The sequence below is a fragment of the Lissotriton vulgaris genome, chromosome 2_1 (assembly GCF_964263255.1).
Source record: "Lissotriton vulgaris chromosome 2_1, aLisVul1.2, whole genome shotgun sequence".
Taxonomy (NCBI): domain Eukaryota; kingdom Metazoa; phylum Chordata; class Amphibia; order Caudata; family Salamandridae; genus Lissotriton; species Lissotriton vulgaris.
In genome coordinates this window covers 86,444,022-86,467,366 of record NC_141687.1, presented here as the reverse complement: position 1 = coordinate 86,467,366, position 23,345 = coordinate 86,444,022, and the positions used below count along the sequence as shown (strand labels likewise).

The following is a 23,345-nucleotide window of genomic DNA, read 5'->3' as shown; positions in this document are numbered from 1 at the left end:
CAGGCTGGGATTCATGAGAAGTGATCGGGTTGGCCTCTTCTTTGCTCTCATGCAGATTTCCACCAGGATTTTCACCTTCATGCTAAATTCCTGATTTTGTGGTTCTCAATGGTGCCCAGTAGAGTCAGGGTCTAGATGATACCAGTTCATATACTATCCTGCTATGCTTTTGTCATCCATTTAACTCACTAGACTTGTATCTACATTATTATCTTTACCTGTTACACCCTCTTTATGCTTTCTAACACTTACACTGACTACAATTCACACATTTTGCACCTCTCTGGCATTGCTTCCTCCGTTAGGCCTTTAAGCTGTACCTGTCTCTTTACTACGACCAGTCCCCTAGACCTCACACACCCTTCAATGTCATGAAGGTGTTCTCCAATACTAACCTTTCTAGTAAAGAAAGGAAATACACAAACACATCAAATTATACTATTTCAATACTTTCACTTGGGTTGAATTTTAGACAGACCTTTCTTTACACAACTTGAACCTTATACTAATCAGAATCAGATATACAGCCTTTAGAAAGCCAGAGGATGACCAGCTCAGGAGGACGAAAAATTAGCTGACTAAGGGCCAGATGTAGGTGTCCAAATACAGGTCGGAAACGGCCGAAAATACCGATTTTCGGACGTTTCTTACCGGTATTTGGACATTGGTATGTAGGGGTAGCAAAAACATACAGATTCAGTAAATTTACCGAATCGTTAATTTTACCGAATCGGTAAAATTACCGATCGGTAAAATTACTGAATCTGTAATTTCTTATGTAGGTAGCACTTTAAACAGTGCTACAGGGCCTTTAGAATTCGTTATTTACCACCTTATACCATTGGGTGATAAATAACAAATTCCTGTGTACATGCACATCTGTGCATGTACACCTGTGCCATGTGACACACAAGCCAGAAACAGGTGTGTCCCCCTTGGCAATTCGGTATTTTTACCGATTCGGTAATTACCGAATCAGTATTTGCTATTGAATCCTATGGGCTTCAAGGCCCATAGGAATCAATGGCAAATACTGATTCGGTAATTACGGAATTGGTAATTACCGAATCTTACCGATTCTGTATTTTTACAGATTTTTTTCCTACATAGCAATTACCGATTAGTAAATACCGAATCGGTAAAATTCGGTATTTACCATTCGGTAATTTGCTATTACCTACATCTAGCCTATGATGTTTGAAAATGCCCACAAAAAATGTTAAACTAAAACCTGAGCTTATCTCTTAATTGAATCGGTAACCTCTATGTTGTGCATCTCAACAAATTTCTTTTTTTTCTTTTATTTTTTTTATTGATTTTATATCAGCCAGCAGTTATACAAAAAAAGAAAGAAATTAATTTCCTTTGTAAAAGGATCCATGTGATCAGTCATTATATACAATAACATAAGAAGCAAACTACATTGAAGGCTCATAGAATAGTCAATCAATAATAAACAAAAGGAAATCAAATCCATTTAGAAATATGAGCCCAAACATTTCAACCAAATGTTTTTCTTTTTACCCCCTTCAATTTATAAACCTCGATCTCCAATTGATATATAGATAATAATTTAATTTGCCAGTGATTAAAGACCGGTGGACCAGGGTCTAACCATCGAGAAGTAATACAGGATCGATATACTGACATATATCTGCTGCTGACCTAATTCCAATTTGATTTGTCTGAAGTCCAAAAATAACTAATTCTGCAGACATTTGTGCATGTATCCCCAAACTAATGTTTAAAAAAAATTGGACATCCGCAATAAATTGAAGCAATCTAGGACAATTAAAAAACATATGAATAGAGTCAGCAGCAATATGACCACATCGGTTACACCTATCACCATTTCCCGATTTCCATTTTGACAGTTTAGCTGGGGTGTAATATAAGTCAAAAATTGACATAAAATGTTGACTTTTTTGTGAGCCATTAAATAAAGTTTTGATTGATAATTCAATTGCTCTAGACATATCTATTTTATCTATTTCTAGTTTTCTTTGCCATATGTTTTCAAATAAGCATAAATCATCTTGAAGTCTGTTTATCATCATCTGATACACTAAGCCAATTTTCTTTTCCTTTCTACTGACTTCAAGTATATCAATTTTGTTCATCAGGGGGTGATGTAGGATGTAAAAAAGAAAAAGGAAACAACCTTGTCCCCCTGATAAAGATCTCCTAGCAAACGGACTCCTGCAGAATGCCACCTTATCATCCCTTGGTCCCTAAAAATCTCAGGTAGAGTCTGACTATTCACTAAGGGCGAATAATAATTCAAATCAAAACAAAAACAAATCTTTTTTTTAATTGCTTCCATATTTGAAAGGCAGATATAATAATTTTAAATTTGTTTTTTTTTGTAGTAGCTGGGCTCAAATATTCTTACTAGGCATTGCCTAGCATCCTTCCCTAATAGCATTTCATAAATTGAAGGACTAACCGACTCTTCCAATCTAACATCTTGAAAAATTAAAATGCCCATAGATCTCAGCAAGGTAGCCCAATAATACAAACAAAAGTTTGGAATCCCACAACCACCTTTAATTCTCAGAAGAATACACCATTTCAGGGCTCTTCTAGATCTATGGTAGCCCCAGAGAAACCTAGAGGACATTCTATCTATCTTACAAAAAAAAGCAGATGAAAACAGCAAAGGTATCGTACGAAATAAATATAAAAATTTCGGAAGGATTTGCATTTTTAGTACATTAGTGCGACCATATAATGAAAAATATTCAGCCTCTCCAAAGTTCTATTAGCTGAGTTTAACACAGGATCTATATTGAGACATACTATATTGTCTATTTTTGCAGATATTGTAATGCCAAGATAAGGGACATCTGAAGCAAAAACCAGATCATTTGGACGACCCTCTTCCAAATGAATCAGCTGCATTTTTGACACATTCAATTTATATACCGAATACCCCCAAACTCCTGAGCCAATTCAATTATTTTAGGTAAAGCTCGCTTAATGTCTGAGGTGGTGATGGCAATATCGTCTCCTTACGCAAACACTTTATATTCAGTCTGGTGTATCCTAACCGGTGCAATTTCATCTTCTTTTTCAAATTTATTTAGATAAGGTTCAATATACAACGCAAATAGCAGGGGGGAACAGGGACAGCCTTGCCTCATCCCCCTTGTTATTGCAAAATTATCAGAAACATCAACTGCTATTCAGATTGCATCCTTAGGATGACTATATAGTGCTTGTATTGAATTGATGTATTCTTTAGGAAATCCCTTCCATATCAGTACAGACCACAAATACCTCCAGGAGACCCGTAGATCTCCTGTAGCCTGTGCCCTATCCAAAAGTGAGTTGATCCTCTTCACATGATCCGTTGTGTCCCTGTTTAAAATAAATCTGTGAGACCAAAGCTGGCATGAAATCATTCAACCTATTAGCCAAAATTTTAGAAAAAATCTTGCTGTCCGCAGTGATTAAAGAAATGGGTCTATATGACCCTAACTCAGTATCCACCTTCCATTTTTTTTTAAAATAACTATAGTGGCCAAAGACCATGATTCAGGGGGATAACCCAAAAAGGCTTGATGAAACACTTTAAGCATCTCAGATTTTAGCAATCGATGAAACGTACGATAGAATTCAAGAGGTATATTATCTGGTCCCATTGCCTTCCCAGAAGCCAAGCCTAAGACGCCTATTTCAATTTCTTCCCATGAAATAGGGGTAGCTAATAAGTTTTCTGTTCTTCCAGGAGTCCTACACTATCAAGATTTTCAAAATACTGAAGAACATTCCTTCCTGCATCCATACCATCACTAGACTCATTATATAATAATTGTTAGAAATCACGGAATGCTTTTAGTACATCCGTTTTTGATCCCTGCATAACCCCGTTCAAATTACAAATTTTTAAAATATCATCAGATTCTGCCTTCTGCCTTAATCTTTGAGCTAACACTCTCCCAGTTTGCTCGCTAAGTTCATAAAACTCTGTCTTATATTGTCTGTGCTTAAGTGCAATGTGGTCTGCTATGTGAGAATAAACTATGCTCCGTTTAATAGTCAGATCTGTTTGGGCTACTTCAATACCCCGACCTAATTTAATATTTTCGGCTAGTTTATCTCTGCCTTCATTACCGTATCGAATTCCTCCCTAAACTTACTCCGTCTAGCTTTCCGTTGAAAATTCGAGTAGCTAAGGGTTTCCCCCTTACTACTGATTTAAAAGTGCCCCAAACAATTTGAACAGAAGAAGTATCATTATTATTCTCAAAGAATTCCTTAATAATTGTAGTCATATAATTAAGATAGTCATCCTCCAGTAATAAGTTTCTTTGGAATGACCAATTAGATTTGCTATACCTTGTTTTAGAAGACAATTGTATTTCGAGTATTAATGGGTTGTGATCGGATATTAGTTTTGGGAGAATTTCAATGTTGAATTTATCTATAAAATATTGAGAAATAAAAAATTATCAAAACGGACAAATTTTTGATGCGGGGCAGAGAAAAAACTATATCCAGATTCATTTGGACGAAAAGTATTCCACACATCAATAAGCCCATTTCCTAAAACTAATTCACGGAGAGCTCTATAAGTGCGGTATCTTCTGCCTGAATACTACCCACTTTTCCTAATATCAAACCCAGCATCAATGTGAATATTTAAATCCCCACAGAGAATTATCGGTTGACTCCATGAAGCCAGCTCTATATTAGTAGAATTCATCAATTCACAGTCATCTATATTTGGACCATACAGTGAGCAAATAGTAAACCTGTTTCCATCAATCTTAAGTTCTGCCAATCCCCATCTCCCCCATTTGTCTGCCAGAGTTTTGGCGCATACCCCTAAACCCTGTTTCATAAGAATGGCAACCCCTTTTTTAATCCCTGTCTGCTTTGAACATACTAGCAGATCTAGACCTAGATTTTTTAACCAGTCCCTTTTTTCCAAGACGATATGCGTCTCCTGAAGACATAAAATGTCTATTTGTAGTAACTGAATCATTTTACACAGGATCCCCCTTTTCTTACAGTCATTAAGACCATTAATGTTCAGCGTGCAAACCTTCAATTTCCTATCCATTTCTGTATATCAAATAAACAACAAACATATCTTTGCTGTTTTGATTCATGCCAAAGAAACTTCACCCTTAAGGACAATTTTAGAAAAATCCACCCCAACTTCCATGCAATGATAACTGCTGCTGATTTACACCCTTCTCACAACCACCACCCCACCATCACCACCCGCCCACCCCTCCTCCTAGCCCCCCAACCCAACCCACCATATGAGGCACAAGGACTATTAGTCCCTGAGAACACAGAGTGCCCCCCCCCCCTTTCCTTGGTCGGAAAAGAAAAATAGCATTATTCAAATAAGACCATCTTTAACCAAACTTTGGTGTTCACCCAGCCTTATCAAAAAGAGAACACTCCAGAAAAAACACAAAATTATACATATTAGCTCTGAGAAGACCCTGCAAACCCCTACACAGTCTCCTCACAAAGAAAGTTCTCAGGAAAAAAAGAGATAGAGGGTGCACATCAGCTTCGATTTGTTTCATAGTGTCATCAGGTATTCTTTTGCCGCAATTTCAGAAAGAAAAACTTTGTTTGTCCCGTTGCAGTGACTTTTAACTTCGCCGGGTTTTGCAAATACACCACTGCTCCCTTTCCCTGAAATCCGGCAATTAATTGACGTAAATGCCATCGTTTCGATACAGTAGCTTGGCTGAAATCCGGCCGAACAAAAAAGTTACAGCTTTTAGCGATTCTCTTCTTATCAGGCCTTATCAGACCAAATACAGCTTCTCTCGCTAAAAAATTATTGAATCTAACCAATATTGCTCTTGGACGATCAGCCTCTGTTTGTCTAGCCTTATTAACTGTAAAAGGAAAACGATGCGCCCGTTCAATTACAAATGACCTGTCCCATGACGTTAATTCTGGAAATGCTTCAGAAAAAAGCTCACACACAAATTTACGTACAGCTGGCTCCCCGAAACCTTCAGGAACCCCCAAAATACGCAAATTATTTCTCAGTGACTGGTTTTCTAACATTGTAAGCTTAAAGCTAATGTCATCTTGTTGTGCTATTATAGAGCTAAGTACTAATTTTTGTGCGGCCACTTCATCCTCCAGAGCAGATATTCTGGTCTCGGATTCAGAGACCCTTGAAGAAATATCAGTACAAATTTTCGTAACACGTCTTACCGCATTCTGGACCTTACGGCATGTGGCTTGTGTGCGGGCAATCTCAATCTTTGTTTCCGATCTATGTGCCATCATGGTTTGATAGATCGTCGCTAATGTCACCTCCGATCAGAACCATATTCCTCAGACCGTGTATGCCCTTCTTCCAGAAAGCCAGGCTGAGGTACAGCTTCAGATGATGCCTCCCCAGGGTCAAGAGATTTATTTCTGGCACCCTGTGTCTTCCTGACCTTATGTTTTTTAACAGTTATAGCGGATCCAGGAGAAATCTCACTGATTCTTGAATCATCGTCCATACTACTATCACCTGGATAGTCTGCCCAGTCTTTGTTGATGCTCTCATCCGACGTTCAGTCTGACATTGAGAAAAATGTATCCAGGATTTCTTGAACGTCTGTAAGATCTGGACATGAAGCTTCATTTGATGCTGATAATATTGCTACCTCAGGTAAGTGACTCAAGCCACCGGAACTCTCAGTAGCTACTTCAGGAGCCAAATGAACTCCAATTCCCACAATGCCTTTGGATGGTCTTTTTCCATTCATTTTTTTTCAGACTCAGGCGATAGAGTTTCTACGGGTATGCTAACCAACGCTTCTAAGGGAGGCTCATTCTGGACCATAACAGTCAAAGAGTCCCCCCTAATATGAATCACCGGGTCCTACGTTACCGGGCTCTGCAAGTGCTGAGTCTGGGTGTTTTTAATAAGTTGCTTCTCAAACATCGCAGGAACAGTTTGTAATGCCTGGTTCATGTTATGGGGTTTATTGGCTCGTTCCCCTCCTTTTTTTTGATTTTGCACAGATTGTAGCTGGGTTGACGAATTAGCCATTACTTCCAACCCCCCCGACTCACCCGCCACTCGAACATCGTCCTCGGGACCCGCAGCATCTACCTGTGCGGGAACCTTTGTTTTCAGACTCCTGGTGACTGGGGGTTTCAGGGGAGGTTTTGGCGGCATATTCGTCCTAATACCTGCAGTACTGGCCGAGCACAAACCAGACGGGAAGAGAAGAAAACGCCAAGCCGGCACACGCAAAATGCCGGGAAGCAGCAGCAGAAAGACCATAGAACATCAGAACGCCAAAATGCCAAAGACACTCCGCATTGACTCCTCAGCACAAAGCTCAAAGCCAGACCCAGAACACGAAATCACTCAGAAGTGGCCATCAGGTAGACAAAGTGGCAGCTTTTTTTTTCCCTTTCCGACCAGGAGCGGAGAAACAGGCAGCTCACAAGGCCGATGCAGCGGCCGCCATCCTGCCCCGACGCAAAGACTTTCTAACATCATACAAAATAATATGCTTTTAAATGTATTTTGTCTATGGCTTTAATTTTCAATTTAATGTGATCTATTACATTTTTAAAAATATTTTGGTTAGCAATATTTTGGCTAGCATTAGGGTTAGAATACGTAATATAAGTAATTTAATTTGACTCAATTATGGAAAGTGATAACTTAATACATTGAATTTGATTTTAATCATTTGCATCAATGTATGGTATGGTTTGCATTAGAATTACAATAAGTTAATATTATTATCATTATTATTATTGCCATCACTGGGGTAAGATTTACTGAGTTTCATTTACGATTAGGAGTAAGGGATAGCGTTCGGATTATGGTTAGTGTTAGTGTTAGAATAAGATACCTTATTACTTCAATGAATTTCAAACAATTTAATTAAATGTGTGTTTACTATTAAGTCTAGTATTAAATAAGGTCAATGTCAATGAAATAAATTGAAAATAAGATTAAAGATTCAGCATTAATGTAAAGTTTAGGGCTTGAGTAGGGGCAACGTGATATTCCTTTACAATTTTTCAGACAGATGAAAGAAGTAAAAGTGTAGAAAAAAATGTGTAGGGATGTTAATGTAGCAGTAGTACAAATATTCAGCCCTTCCAAATCATATCACAGGTTGCAATCAAGACGAAGGTACGCCAGGGAGGTTTTCACCTGTCTCCAGACCCCAACATGGCTCTACACTGCTGCACCAGTGTAGTGGCTACAGTCTGGAAGAAACACTTCTTGAAGTGCCACAATGGGGAGAACTGCGCTGGTCCTTCTAGTGGCACGCTTAAAGCATCGGTGGCACTCAGAGTCTCTCTCACTGTGTCTATGAATCTGCTATGTGCTCCAGATGTTCTCGGCCTCTAACTCCCTGTTCATGGGTCATTGGATTTTGAGGTTGCCCAAGAGACCATTATGCACAAGACTTAACATAACAACATGCATTACCTGGACACCTTTTTCTCCACATTTCCAACCAGAAGCACCCCCACACACATTCTGAAGAACATCAATATTGGTATCCGCTAGACCTGCATTATGATACAGTCTTCTTGCTCCTTCCCACTATTTGACCCCACCTTACCTTTCTTTCGTTTCAAAGATGAAAGTGCCGGTGTCACACTCACTTCCACCAGCACCACATCTGATTGGCAGCTGTCCTCATCCGCGGACAACACTGAAAAGCAGCAAGACAGTTAACGGAACAAGTCAATTAAAGCAGCAAAGACCAATTGTACAGTAATAAACACACACTCACTCCCAATTATCTAAGGTGTGTCTAGGCTCATAGCTTCAGGGGTAATTTGGGTTTGACACTCAAATAAATGCATTCTTTGCTTGGTAATAATAATAATAATAATTATTGGTGTGAATGCACTGAGTTGGTTCTGCTATCTCTGTGTTGGTTTTTCTTGGTACCAGCCAGGAAATGAAAGACAAAACAGTGACTTTTTATGTAAATAGTAGAAAAAAAATTCTGGCTGAATTTCAAAATGTCAAACCAGATAACTGGGAATCAATACCAGCCGCCCTGTGTCTGCAAAGTGTGTGATCCAAATATTTTTTTTTACAAAGCCTACTTTTTCTTTCTACAAATATACATGTGCACTATAAATACTTGAGTTCAGGATATTTCCTGTACAAGCACCTCTTACATTTGATTATAACATACAGTAATGTTGCGCCATTTATAATTAGAATATAGAAGTTTCTAGTGACCTCCGAGTTAGCTGGCACACACAAGTAATTAAGTTTAAAGTACTCGATAGAGACATACTGACCTCAGTCCTATGTCAAATCTATAGTGCAAATTATTTCAATGCGTAGAGCTTATCGGGGATATAGGAACTACACTACAGTATTTTAATATTATTATCATTTGTTAGTGCAACGTATCATCCCTGAGGGAATCTCTCGGCGCTGCAGTATCAGTCAACGATTAGCAAAGCAATGTACGGTTAGAGATTGAACAGCCAAGTTTTAAGAAGTTTTTTTAACTGAATTAAGTTAGTACAGGAGCAAATGTGAAACAGCAGCTTATTCAAGTGGTGGGGTGCCAAGAAAGAAAGAGAACAACCACAAAGTCTGGTTTTGTTTATCCGTTTGGGGCACAGTAATAACTGGTCACTGGATCTAAGTAGCTGGGTTGGAGAATGCGCCTCTAATTTATTTTTCAGATAGTCTGGTCACCTTCCCTGCAGGGTTTTTAAGACCAGACATAAAAAGTTTAAATAGAGCCCGTTTTTTTTTATGGGCAGCCAGAGGAGCAGGTGCAATAGAGGTTCAGATGGTGACCGTGGGGGAAGATTGAGGGCAAGGTGAGCTGCTGTATTCTGCACCACCTTGAAGCCCAGAAAAGAGGCCTTTATTCGTACCGACTATTAGGGAAATACCATAATCCGGGCGGCTTGGTGAGGCGGAGATTACCTGAGCCCAAGATGGCGAGTGCTCCGTCCGACCATCCATAAATCCGACACTAATCCTGCATTAATACTGGTTACTACGAGCTACACAGAGGTCGAGCTGGATCAGTAAGCCACACTGCCCATTTTGAGCTGTTACTTGGTGCTGTGCAGAGATTGACGGCAACGCGGGCGGTGTGAAGAGGGATCACCGGAAACTGGCGATCAGAGGCTGGCGCGGGGCTTTGGCTGCAGCCGGAGATCCCAGCAGATTGACTATGCCCCCCATGGTCCTGTGCACGGGACACAGTGATGACCGGAGGTGATTCCCGGAGGCGGCTTGTCTGGCTGTTCGGTGTGGAGCCCACCATCCGGAGTGAGAGCGGGGACGGCGGATCACTGGCGGTTTGACGCGAGACACCAGTGTGCCCGTCCTGATCTGGCCTGCTGTGCCTGTGGAGCCAGAAAAACCTCTGCATGGACGCCGAGCGCTGTTATTGCTGAGCCTCGAGTGGTACACGTACGCGCTGTGTGCTGCTGCATACCCGAGTGTGGTTCGGGTTGCGGCCCACCATTGTGGTAAAAGTATCGAGATCCGTCCTTTTGCCCAGGGACACAGATCTTCGGTTGCTGCAAGGCATAGGGTGAGTGGGCCGACGCCAGACACTGCTGCGCTGTTCTTTCTCCATCGAGCCAGGTGCCCAGCAGGGTAATCTGGAGAAGGGGTGATTGTGAACCCCCCTGACAAGATGGTGGGCGATGCTCCTTCTGCTGCGCCATTGCTGAGGCCTGCTGTTGTAACCACTACGTTGGTCTCTTCACTGGAGCCTTAAACTGCCCACTCCCTCTTAAGATTAACATCCACTACACCAGGCACGCCTGACTGGAAATCGGAGGCGCCGCTGCCTGCCCAGCGTGGTGGTGGTGTGGACCAGAGCTGGGGGCCAGTGTTGTGGGGTGATGCATTGTGGCCTTGCAGCTTCCCAGCTAACGTAGAGGCCGCAGAGATTGCCTTGTGCACCTCACAGCGTTTCGGCTGCCGGCTGGGGGGGAGCCTGGGGGCCGCATTGCTCTGCAGAGGGACCTTCGCTGCGGCAGCTTTTCCGCCAGCCACATTTGGGAGTCGGGGGGACCGTGAGAAGCCTGTTGTCGGCCTGCGCTGGACTGCCTGCACTCCGTGTTGGTCCCCGCATTGCGACAAGTTCCCATAGTGCTAAAGAAAATAACATCTTATTGCACCACATAACCTGAGCTCTGCAGCGAGAGCCAGCACTGAGCCCCAAGAGACACGTGGAGAGCTGCCTGTGTGAAGTGGTTCCACGGAGACCAGCTTCCCCTATCGATTAATTGCTCTGGATGGAAGCCACGTGTCCTGGTGTGTCGTGAGGTTCCGTGACAATTGTAAGTGGTGTTTTCGACTCATACGAATATGGTCGAGTCTGGTATCTATGAACCGCAAATGACGAGTTTGGTAAGTGTGCGCAGTTTCGCTGTGCTAACTTAAACCGTTCGTTTGTTACGTGGGTTTTTCATCTGTACCCACGGGTTCCATCTTAGATACGGCATCCATTTTGTCTCTTGCCCTCAAGTAGCCAGCGAACGGACGTTGTCCGCTTCGCGACCCTGGGACTCCCAAGATATTTGCGGAAGACACATGTTCTTGTCTTTATGACGAGGGGGATGCTACTGTAAAGCAGATGGCGCCGCTCGAGGCTCATCTTGCCGCACGGACTTATTGTCTCAGCCGTGCATCTCATTAGGCACGTCCCTTTGATGCCTGTATCTCGTGTTTCCCGATACCTCCCCTTTTACACCCTTTCCGATCTCCCCACTGTCTCCGTCTTCCTCTGCACCTGTCCTTGTTCCTATTTCGATCTGTTTTACTGCTGATTGGAATTTGCTAATGGTGGGAAGATGGGTTTTTACAGTTGGGAACCGCCAAATGTTTCCGCACTTATGTTCCGGACCTCATGTGTTCAAAGTGACCAAAGCGACCCCTCTGGGGGATAATGGTGAGAACCGGGTTGTAAACTTTTGTGTTCAATGTAGTCCTATGGGTAAAAACTGTATAAAAGGAGCGATCCACAGAACCAATTTGAAGCAGTCTCCCCAAGTTGCACGTTGTGTACTTGTCGTGACCTCTGTGTTCCCTGCAGCAAATAAACCTTGAATCTTTGACGCCGAAGGAAGTGTCCCGTGTCTCTGTGATTCGTACGCCGGAGCAGGTTACCCACGAAGGTTTCAGGTGTTGTGCCCTGGCACCGCTGGGTCTTAAAGAACCCAGTCCTTCAGTTGGCGCCCAACGTGGGGCTGCATCAGTGGTACCGGTCCAAGCCCGACGATCGTGAGGAACTTCATGTGAAATCTCCGAGGGAAGGTGCACTCCGCTTCATCGATCCTGTTGTCGAAATAAGTGGCCCGAAGACTTTTCCCGCGAAGATTCCCGCCTCTGGACGGCTGCGACGGACTGCTGCCCTGACTGTAGACCTGTTTTGGCGCCTGGCGTAGACCTTGGTATAGCGAGACGATTGACGGGCCTTCCTGGTGACGCCATCGATCTTTGAGTTAAGTATTTGTGGGTCGCTCCCAGAGTTCTTGGTTGTTGACACTTTAGCGAGTGTTTTTGTTGTTAACGCTGTGTGAGTGTTTTTGTCGGTGACACTTTGCTAGCGTACTTTGTTGTGTTGTTTGACGACTGCAGCCGCCAAAAACCGAGGGTTTTGTTCTTTGCTGGGACTTGGTAAATCCCGTAACCCTTGAAGTTTGTGAAACTCGGCTAGTGTGCAAGATGCCTGGTCGCAGTACTTTGTTTAGTTGTTTCAGACCTTGTGGTATGGATTCCCGACTGGAGGACTCGTGTCCGATACCTCCGGTTGGAACTCCCACTTATGACCTGTACAGTAAGCATGGGCTAGGCCCAATTACCTTTAACGATTATTGGATTAAATACATGAATAAGGACGGCGACCTTCGCTGGCCACCTCATGGTAGCTTCGAGGCGCCGATCTTAGATAATCTAGAGATTAAATTGTTCGAACGAAAATCAAGGCCGGCCATGTTTGATGCCTTTCGGTTGTGGCGCAAAGAAGCCCGACAGAAAGAAATCAGACAGAATAAACGTACTCAGCGAGATAATGTTGCTACTATAGTGAAGAAAGCTGAGCAGTTTCAGCGCGATAAGGAGGATAAGGATAAGGAAGTGTTTGACAGACTACAGCGTATGACTATAGATAAATGTTATCCTGCTTTGCCTACGGAGTCAGAAAAGAAGGAAGAGGTAGTTGAGGATCCTTTAATGTCCTATCTTATGAAGTCGCCACCTCCGTACGTACAGGGTACCGCAGCTCCTGTGGTCCCTGCCGTACCTGTTCTTCCTCCGCCTGTTCCTCAACCTGTACCTGCTCTTCCGACTGTTCCTGCTCCTTTGCCTGTTGCTATTCCTACTGCTCCTCCGCTTCCACATACTCCTGCTCCCGCTACTGCTCACGCTACTGCTCCTGTTTTGTTAGCCCCTGCGGTTGCTACTGTCTCTACTCCTTCACTTGTTAGTCCTGTGTCGTATCTTTCTCCCTCTACTCGTAGTCGTAATTCTCCCCTTGCGGCTAGCTTCTTTCATTCGCTCGGGCCTGTTCATGGGTCCGCTGGTTCTGATGGTCCCCAAAGACGTAGTCAGCTTCCTGGAAACAGAGAACGTGTTGCGCTATATAATATGGCGATGGGTTGGATGGTAAACCCTCTTAGAAATCCACCCCGTGTTGTCCTCGACACGTTTTGTCAATTTAATATACCAACCCAGAGATATGTGTTTAATGAAATGTGTAAGTTCCTTCATGATCAGATAGTGGCCGATGCGCCTGACGAGGTGCTGACCGCCCTGTCTGAGCTTCAGCTTCAGTTCGCAAGTGGACTGATAGTAGATACTAATGTTCGACGTGCTATTGAACGGTTGCTATCTTTTCGTCCCGCTCCGATACCTCATGCATTGTTTGTTGAGGATATTGAAAAACAACCAGACGAGTCTGGCCAATATCCTATGCGTGAAGTTCCGCCGGTTTGGGTACCAGCTGATCCTAATGCTAATCCTGCGACAGTGGCGCATTTCCAGAGAGTGTGGATACATCTCCCATGGAAACGATCGGAAGTGCTACAGGTGAAGCAATCTTTGCCTGATCCACGCAAAAATCCCACAGGGTATTATAAGGAATTATCGCAGCTCGTAGATGCTACGGTAATGAATCTTGCCGATATCGATATGTTATTCGGGAATGTCGTACCGCAACCGGTATGGGCTAAGATTCGGCAGGAGAATCATCCGAATGAATTAGGCGGTGATTGGGCTGCTATTGTAGCGGCAGATGCCGGACAAGTGGCTGCTACTAAACCCGACCAGTTGATTACTGCTCTTCCTCAACGAATAATAACATTAATGAAAACTCTTATGCCAGCTATGAGGGTCAATTGGGACAAATTGTCAGCTTGCAAGCAAAAGAAAGATGAGAGTGTTTCCGACTTCTTTACGAGGTTTGAGGAAGCATTCATTGACCATAGTGGACAGGATATGGGTACTGAGGGTGGTCAAAGGTTGTTTGTGGACAAATTTGTTTCGAACTTATTGCCCGATTTGAGCAATAAGTTAAAGAATTCGGAAAGTGCATGGGCCGTTTCTACTTCGGCTCAGATATTGGCTACGGCGCAATATTATGAGAATAGGGAGAAAGAAGAGAACGACCGTGCTGATAAAAAGACGAAAGAGCTCAAAACTAAAGTGCTGCTGCAACAAGCGTATCCTCCACGTTCGAATCAGAATGCACCCCAACAAAATAGATCGCAGTCGCAATCGAATCGATCACAGCCGCGTAATGATTCCTCCTCCCAAAGATCATCGTTAGGGTACAATCAATGTGCTTATTGTAGACAGGAGGGACACATTAAATTTAATTGTCCTGTTTTGAATGAACGTAACAGTGGTAACTCATCTAGAGGAGGTCGTGGTGGTTCGCAGCAGGCATCACGTGGTAGAGGTCGTGGTGCTCAGAACGATCACTCAGATAACTCATCCAATTCTAATAATTGTTTCGATCAACGTGGATCATCGCAAGGACGATCCGCGCAGTACAATGTAGACGATTATTACGTCGATCAGGGAACTGACGACAGTAATTACTAGGACAGCCAAAGACAAGGAGAGGGAGTGGTATCAGTTCCGGTTGATCAGAGAGGGCCTTACGTCGCAGTTGCTACATCGGGCGTCGTTGAGCCTTTTCTGTTGGACACTGGTGCAGCGAAAAGTTCTATTATGCATTCGAAACTCCCTGGCGCACCTTTGTCTGGCTTAACAAATGTTTCCGTTGGATTCTCTGGCGCCCCTGTTAGGAATCCAGTTTCGCGCCCTTTGCCCCTTACAATTGGGCCACGTGAGCTAGAAGCTCCGTTGATTTTGACTACAGGTTGTGGTGAAAATCTTTTGGGCCTGGATTTGCTTAAACGTTTGTACGCGACTTTGTATTGCTCTCCTGCGGGTGTAAAGCTTACGTTAGGAGAGAGGGTTGTCTCTCCTATGTATTTGTCTCTCGATAAGCTTCCACCGGAATTGAGTTCTCTTCCTGCGTCTTTGTGGGCAACGGGTCCAAATGATGTGGGCCTGCTTGACATCTCCCCTTATGTTGTTCAGTTGAAATCTAATGTGCGATTGCCACGTATTCCCCAGTATCGTATCTCCCTTGATGGTGAACGAGCACTGTTAGCGATCATCTATGATCTGATTGAGAAAGACGTTATTGAAGAGACTCGGGGAAACGTGTGCAACAGCCCTGTACTGCCCATTCTTAAACGTACTGATCCTACAAAACCGCCTGTTTATCGTTTTGTTATCGATTTACGGGAGGTGAATAAAATTGTGGTTCCTCAATTTCCCGTTGTGCCTGACATCACGGCGCTACTGACTCTGATTCCAGCTTCTGCATCATGGTTTTCGGTGATTGATTTGAAAAATGCGTTTTTCAGCATCCCGATTGCCGAAGAGAGCAGGGACCTTTTCGGTTTCTCTCTCGGTGGACGTAGCTTCCGGTTCAAACGCGCTCCTCAGGGCTACTGTGAAAGTCCATCGATTTACAGTCAAGCCTTGAAGGGTCAACTGGATGCGTCTCGGTTGCCGGTCGGTGCGGCCTTAATCCAATACGTCGATGACTTGTTGGTGGCTGCTGATACTCAGGACATTTGCAAAATTGCTACGGTGTCGTTGCTGCAACATCTCTGTGAGTTGAATCACAAGGTGTCACCTTCTAAACTCCAATATTGTTGTCAAGAAGTAACCTATCTAGGTCACTTATTGTCAAAGGAGGGAAGGAGATTGACCCCAGAGAGAATTGCGGCGATTGCGCGAATGGCTGTGCCAAAAACCCAAAGAGATGTGCGTGCCTTTCTAGGTATCACGTCGTACTGCAGGCAATGGATTCCTAATTTTTCATTGCTAGCGAAACCATTGGTGGCTCTTACGTGCAAGGATGTTTCAACTCCTTTACCATGGACGGAAGAATGTCAGAAAAGTTTTTCTGAATTACGTGATTCATTGTGTTCGGCTCCTGTGTTAGGTACTCCTGACTACAGTAAGCCGTTTACGTTATATGTTCACGAAAGGGAAGGTTGTGCTTTGAGTGTCTTAACGCAATCTTTTGGTGGTAAGCAACGTCCATGTGCATATTTTTCCTCGACCTTGGACCCAGTAGCTAGAGCATTGCCGAGTTGTTTACGAGCAACAGCGGCAGCTGCGGTCTCCATCCGACAATCAGCAGGATTGGTCATGGATAATATGCTTACGGTGATGGTTCCGCATGCAGTCGATACTCTTTTGAATCGAACGAAAACTCAGCACTTGACGAGTGCGAGGTTGTCTGGGTATGAGCTGACGCTCTTGGCAAGCCACATTCAGATAAAACGTTGTAACGTTCTAAACCCGGCAACTTTGTTACCAATTAGCACAGAGTCAGATGAAGTAGCAGAACATGACTGCTACTTGAGGACTGAAGAGGAAACGAAAGGTCGAGTGGACCTTAAAAACACCCCATTGGAAGATCCGGATGGCACTTTGTATGTGGATGGGTCATGTTTTAAATTGCCGAATGGCGATGTGACTACTGCTTATGCTGTTGTAACGTTGAATACTGTTGTTGAGACTGCGAGGTTGAATCAGAATTCTGCCCAAGCTGCGGAATTGATTGCTCTCACTAGAGCATGTGTGTTAGCGAAAGGGAAACGTGTGAATGTGTTTACCGACAGCCAATATGCTTTTGGCGTCGCTCACAGCTTTGGACGATTGTGGAGAGAGAGAGGTTTCTTGACGTCGCATGGTACGAAGATTCAGCATGGCCAGCTTGTGAATGATCTTTTGGATGCACTGACGTTGCCTACGCAAGTAGCGATTGTTAAATGTAGTGCGCATCGTAAGGTGACGGATGATGTTGGTCGTGGTAATGCGTTTGCGGATGAGATTGCTAAGGAGACTGCCCGGAACCTTAGCACTCGAATGTATGTGACGAGTTCGGTTAGGTGGCCTACAGAATCAAGCATGTGTGAAGACACTATTGAAAGCGTGAAAGAAATTCAGAATGAGGCCACCGAGACTGAAAAGGCGAAGTGGAAAGAAAGCACGGGAAAGTTGGATGCGAGTGGTTGTTGGATTGATTTGTCGGATCAGAAAAGATGGTTGTTGCCCGATGCGTATGTGCTGGCCGTTGTGACAATGGCACATGGGTTAGCACATATCAGCGTGAAAGGTATTTGTAAGTTGCTGTCTCCGGTGTGGAAGAATGATGGCATTACGAAATGTGCTGAACGTCTGGTGAAGAATTGTATGGTGTGCATGATGTACAATCCTGGCAAAGGAACCCCAACTCCCCCTGGCAGTTTTGCTCCCCCTTCGTATCCCTTTGAGGTGATTCAATTGGACTTCATCCATATGGAGCGATGCAATAACCTGAAATACGTTTTAGTTGTGGTTTGCGCATTCTCCCGATGGATCGAGGCCTATCCCCTCAAAGACAATACTGCTTTGTCTACTGCGAAAATCCTACTGAAGGAATATTTTCCTCGGTATGGAATGCCTAGAGTCGTGTGGTCAGATAACGGAAGTGAGTTTGTTGGAAGTGTGATGAAGAGTGTGTGTAAGGGCCTTGGAATTAATCAGAAATTCCACAGCGCCAATCATCCCCAGTCAGCTGGATTGGTTGAGGGGTACAACGGCACCCGTAAACTAAAGCTAGCGAAGATTCAGGCTACGACTGGTCTTTCGTGGCCTGACGCTTTACCTTTAGCATTACTGTCAACTAGGGCGACTGTACACTCCCGAGTAGGGCTTAGTCCCTATGAAATAGTGTTCGGCCGTCCTGCGAATGTGTGGGGGGTTCCTAGGCCAGGAATGTTTTCTGATCTTGAGTATCCAATGTTGATCGATTATCTACATGACTTGACTGCTAAACTGAGGTTAATTCACCAACAGGTTTACGACGCATTGCCGACGGAGACGGAGGGTCCAGGCCACCAGCTCCAGCCCGGAGACTGGGTGGTGACGAGAAACTTTTCACGCAAAAATAACCTGGACCCGAGGTTCACCGGACCCTATCAAGTGCTCCTGGCCACGAGGACTGCCGTTCGTCTCGAGGGACGTAAGAATTGGGTGCATGCCACCCACACTAAACGAGTCCCCATCCCTTTGCCGGCAGACCCGTGGGTAAGGAGAGGCATTGCGTCAACAGAAACAGAAACATTGCCGGCGTTTGTGCCTTTTAGCGACGCACAGCTTGTTGGAGAATCCTCAGCGCAGCAGAAAGACACTGTTGAACAATTAGCATCAAAAGACTCAAGACCAGAACAATCAACTGATCAGCAGGACGCTGTCTCTTCAACGGATCCTTTATTCGACGAGCAGACACGCCCTGGGAAAACCCGATACTTTATGCGATCTCGCACTAAGGACAAATAAAATATTCTGCTTTGTTGCAATTGACAACTGCATTATCCCGTTTTCCGTGATCAGTTCTGAACATTCATATTACTGTAATTATTCTTGTACATATATATTGAGCTTCCTTCCTTGTACCCTTTTGCTTCCACAGCTGAGAGACTTTGTGCTTGCATATATACCTATTGTGCATTGAAGGCCGTAGGGCCGCGCGCGTACTTCCTTCTGGATAGTAGGTCTTGACGCTAGGTTAAAGGCCGTCGGTTCCTGGGAACTCCTAGGGATTGACTATTGCTACACAGAACGAAGTGCGTCAAGAAACGTTGCGGACGGTCGTAGGGAATGGCATTCTCGAAGCTGAATGATTTGGAAGGAGCTCAGGTTCACCGATTCAAGCTGCAGCAACTCAGTCGTACCAAATGTTTTATATTCCAACTGTTTGTATTGTTTTTGACTGCTTCTGCATTATTGGCAGGTGGGGTGTATTACACGATGTCTTACTTCTTACCTGCTACACCTACTCCTACTCCTTACCCTAATCTTACCTCTACTGCTTCTCCCCATTCCTTTCACATGTTACCGGAACACGAGCAGGCTAGACGTGTAGAATTCCGCAACAATTCCTTTATTCAGCTCCTTCATCAGCATCAGTTAGTGGTTAACACTACTAATTGTTGGGTGTGTGGGTTGATGCCACATACTACGGATAAGGGAATTCCATATCTGGTGTTACCGTATAGTTCCCAAGGGTCAGCTCGAGCATTTCAAACAATGTTTCGAAGCGCACTGGGTTTCCACCCCATTCGAGAACCACGTTCCCCCTACTCTGGTCCTACCTCGTACCAAAAACCTTTGTCGATAGCAATAGAGGATTTAGATAGCGATATCTATGATCCCTCGCTTATTCCCGAAGAGGAGGTACAAGCCTATAGAGTCCTAAGTAGAGGTGAATATAGTGCGTTCACTAGCGAAAAGCAGCTTAAAAGCTCGCCTCCGATATGGGTCGTACCCCACACTGGTAATTTTTGTCTTATGGGTCGTGGCCGAAGATCGCAAGCCCGACTTGGAGCAAGTGCGTGCACTGAAAATTACATTCTGCCGATGTTCTCGTCCCCTGTGTTTCTGGCTGCCAAGGGTACATACTTTATCTGCTATGATCGTGCATATGCATGGTTGCCCGCTGACTTCATGGGCTCCTGCTTCATCGCAAATCTGTTGCCCCCGACGTTCACTGTAGATGCCGATTATCATAAGACTAGAGTTGTACGAGGTGTAATTAGCGAAGAGGATACTGCCGGTCAAGAGGCAGGAGACTTTTTCAAGGGTTTCCTCCCGTTTTGGGAACCTATGGTCAATAGTAGGAACCTGAGACAATTGACTCGAGTGGTAGAATCGACAGCTAATATTACCGCCATTGCCCTTGGTAATATCACCACAGAACTTCAGGCGGAGAGACTTATGACGTTACAAAACCGTATGGTTTTAGATGTCATCTTAGCAGATCGAGGTGAGGTATGTAAGGTGATCCATTCGAGCTGCTGCATTTTCATTCCAGATAATGCTCCTACTGTCTATCAAGCCATCTCGAGGTTGCATAAGATCTCCGAATCCATACACGTGGATGTAGGGGATTGGACGCTGCTTGGATGGTTTTGGGGCCTGATGTCGACTTGGGGTTGGAAGATTCTGATGATCATCGGAGTCGTTGTAGTGTTCCTGTTCACGTGTTGCCTTTGTGTGCAGTGTGGTCCTGCCTTATGTGGCCTCTGTGCTACAACGTGTATAAGACAACCACCTGTTACCAAGGGGACTCGGTTGGACAGAGCTATGCTACAACAACATCTCGATGGTCTGATGAATATCGAATATGATTCCGACTAGTGCTTGCCTACATGAGGGCAAAAGGAGCGTCTGAGGTTCCGTGACAATTGTAAGTGGTGTTTTCGACTCATACGAATATGGTCGAGTCTGGTATCTATGAACCGCAAATGACGAGTTTGGTAAGTGTGCGCAGTTTCGCTGTGCTAACTTAAACCGTTCGTTTGTTACGTGGGTTTTTCATCTGTACCCACGGGTTCCATCTTAGATACGGCATCCATTTTGTCTCTTGCCCTCAAGTAGCCAGCGAACGGACGTTGTCCGCTTCGCGACCCTGGGACTCCCAAGATATTTGCGGAAGACACATGTTCTTGTCTTTATGACGAGGGGGATGCTACTGTAAAGCAGATGGCGCCGCTCGAGGCTCATCTTGCCGCACGGACTTATTGTCTCAGCCGTGCATCTCATTAGGCACGTCCCTTTGATGCCTGTATCTCGTGTTTCCCGATACCTCCCCTTTTACACCCTTTCCGATCTCCCCACTGTCTCCGTCTTCCTCTGCACCTGTCCTTGTTCCTATTTCGATCTGTTTTACTGCTGATTGGAATTTGCTAATGGTGGGAAGATGGGTTTTTACAGTTGGGAACCGCCAAATGTTTCCGCACTTATGTTCCGGACCTCATGTGTTCAAAGTGACCAAAGCGACCCCTCTGGGGGATAATGGTGAGAACCGGGTTGTAAACTTTTGTGTTCAATGTAGTCCTGTGGGTAAAAACTGTATAAAAGGAGCGATCCACAGAACCAATTTGAAGCAGTCTCCCCAAGTTGCACGTTGTGTACTTGTCGTGACCACTGTGTTCCCTGCAGCAAATAAACCTTGAATCTTTGACGCCGAAGGAAGTGTCCCGTGTCTCTGTGATTCGTACGCCGGAGCAGGTTACCCACGAAGGTTTCAGGTGTTGTGCCCTGGCACCGCTGGGTCTTAAAGAACCCAGTCCTTCAGTCGCCATGGGAAAGGTAGATAAATCCTAGCCAAAGTCGCCATCCGAACAAAGAAAATCTAGATTCCGGGACCAGACAACTGATGACGACCAGAGTACGCACTCTGAGGAGCCAGAATCATTGGAAGGGAATATACGAGTCATCTTAGCCGCAATGCAAAAAAGTTTATCCTCCATAGATAACCAGATTGACTCTTTGTCCTATCATATGGATCGCATGACGGAAAGTATGGACAAGCAGGTTGAGAGGATGGATATGACGGAACGAAGGGTCACAGAGGTCGAAGAGGTGCAGACGGAACTAGATTCAGTGCAAAAGTAGGTGAACAAACTCCTATTGACATTACAGGACAAGGGGGAGGATCTCGAAGCGAGGTCCCGCAGAAGGAACATTAGAATCACTGGCCTGCCGGAGACCACAAATACAGGCAATATGGAGACCTTTGTAGAACATCCCTTGACCACGATGATAGGCCATGACATCTTCTCAATGTTTGTAGTGGAGAGGGGGCATCGATCGCTCGGACCAAGACCACAGCCTGGAGCCCTGCCAAGGCCTATAATCGCCAAGCTATTAAACTATAGGGACAGGTTGCAGCCGTGAAGGCGTCCCGGGAGTGCACAACACTCCACTATGAAGGATCAACCATCTCCCTATATCCAGACTTTACAATGCGGGTCCAGGAAGCACAAAGGCAGTTTGCACCCTTTGAAGAAACAACTCGAGAACAAAACCTTGATTACGCCATGCTGTATACGGCGCGCCTCAAGGTGAATCAGCTAGGTAGTCACAGATTGATTGAATCTTCAACCCTTAGGGATGTTGTATGATTGGACTCACATATTTATTCTATGTACTTTCACCCATTCCTTTGGGCAAATCGAGCTTTTCTTTACCAATAGCACACATATTCCTGTACTTAGTTACCAGGCAGCACTTTCCTTTGCACGTTCTCACCCAAAATGGTCTGTGGGTTCATTTCTAGGTTTCCACTGACAATGCCCACAGTCACATGCTTCTAATTTCATGTTACTGCACGCACCACCACTAAGTCACACCATGTAAACCATGATCCCATGTAAATCCTGTACTGTTGTACGCTCCATTGTTATTTTTTGTATCCTTCCCAGCCCTGAGGAGTCGGGGAATCATTACATTCCCATGCGACGAAACACGTGTCGGCTGGCATTAAAGAATATTAAATGAAGATCTGATCTTGAAAGACATTGGTGTTCTCTCTGACAGCTACAAATTGATTGCTAAGTTGGCCATCTTGGCACAAACATTTACTCTATCTTTCTGATGTGTGCAATAGGCATTTAGCTGTCTGTATTTAGTGTGTGGTCCTCACTACACACTCATTGAGGGGTTACAGGGCTTATCCCCTCGCCTTGTTCCACCACTGTTTCTACTTTGCTTCACAATATCCATGCGTTAAATAGTAGCAGAGCGTCCAGCTTTTCCCCCTATCCTAAAAACCCTTTTCTTTAGTTTAGTCTTGATGACCAGGACTGATATCAAGGATGCTACACTTACAGATAAGAATCTCAGTCTATATGAGACATTGTTGGAAATGCTAACTATTGAGTCTTTTTTCACACATAGTTGGGAGGATGTAGAGGAGGGTTTGTCTGGGGTACTTGCAGAGTTCTTGCCAGTGGGCTGCTTACTGTAA

The 23,345-nt window shown here is 44.4% G+C and overlaps 1 protein-coding gene across 1 annotated transcript in view; it reads right to left on the bottom strand.

The window, feature by feature from the left end:
• Nucleotides 1–23,345, bottom strand: part of DNMT3L (DNA methyltransferase 3 like) — a 232,553-nt gene that overhangs the window by 183,423 nt on the left and 25,785 nt on the right. The window contains exon 2 of the mRNA XM_086958467.1: nt 8,577–8,669. Coding sequence (XP_086814593.1) covers nt 8,577–8,669 — 93 coding nt within the window. The remainder of the gene's footprint in view (nt 1–8,576; nt 8,670–23,345) is intronic.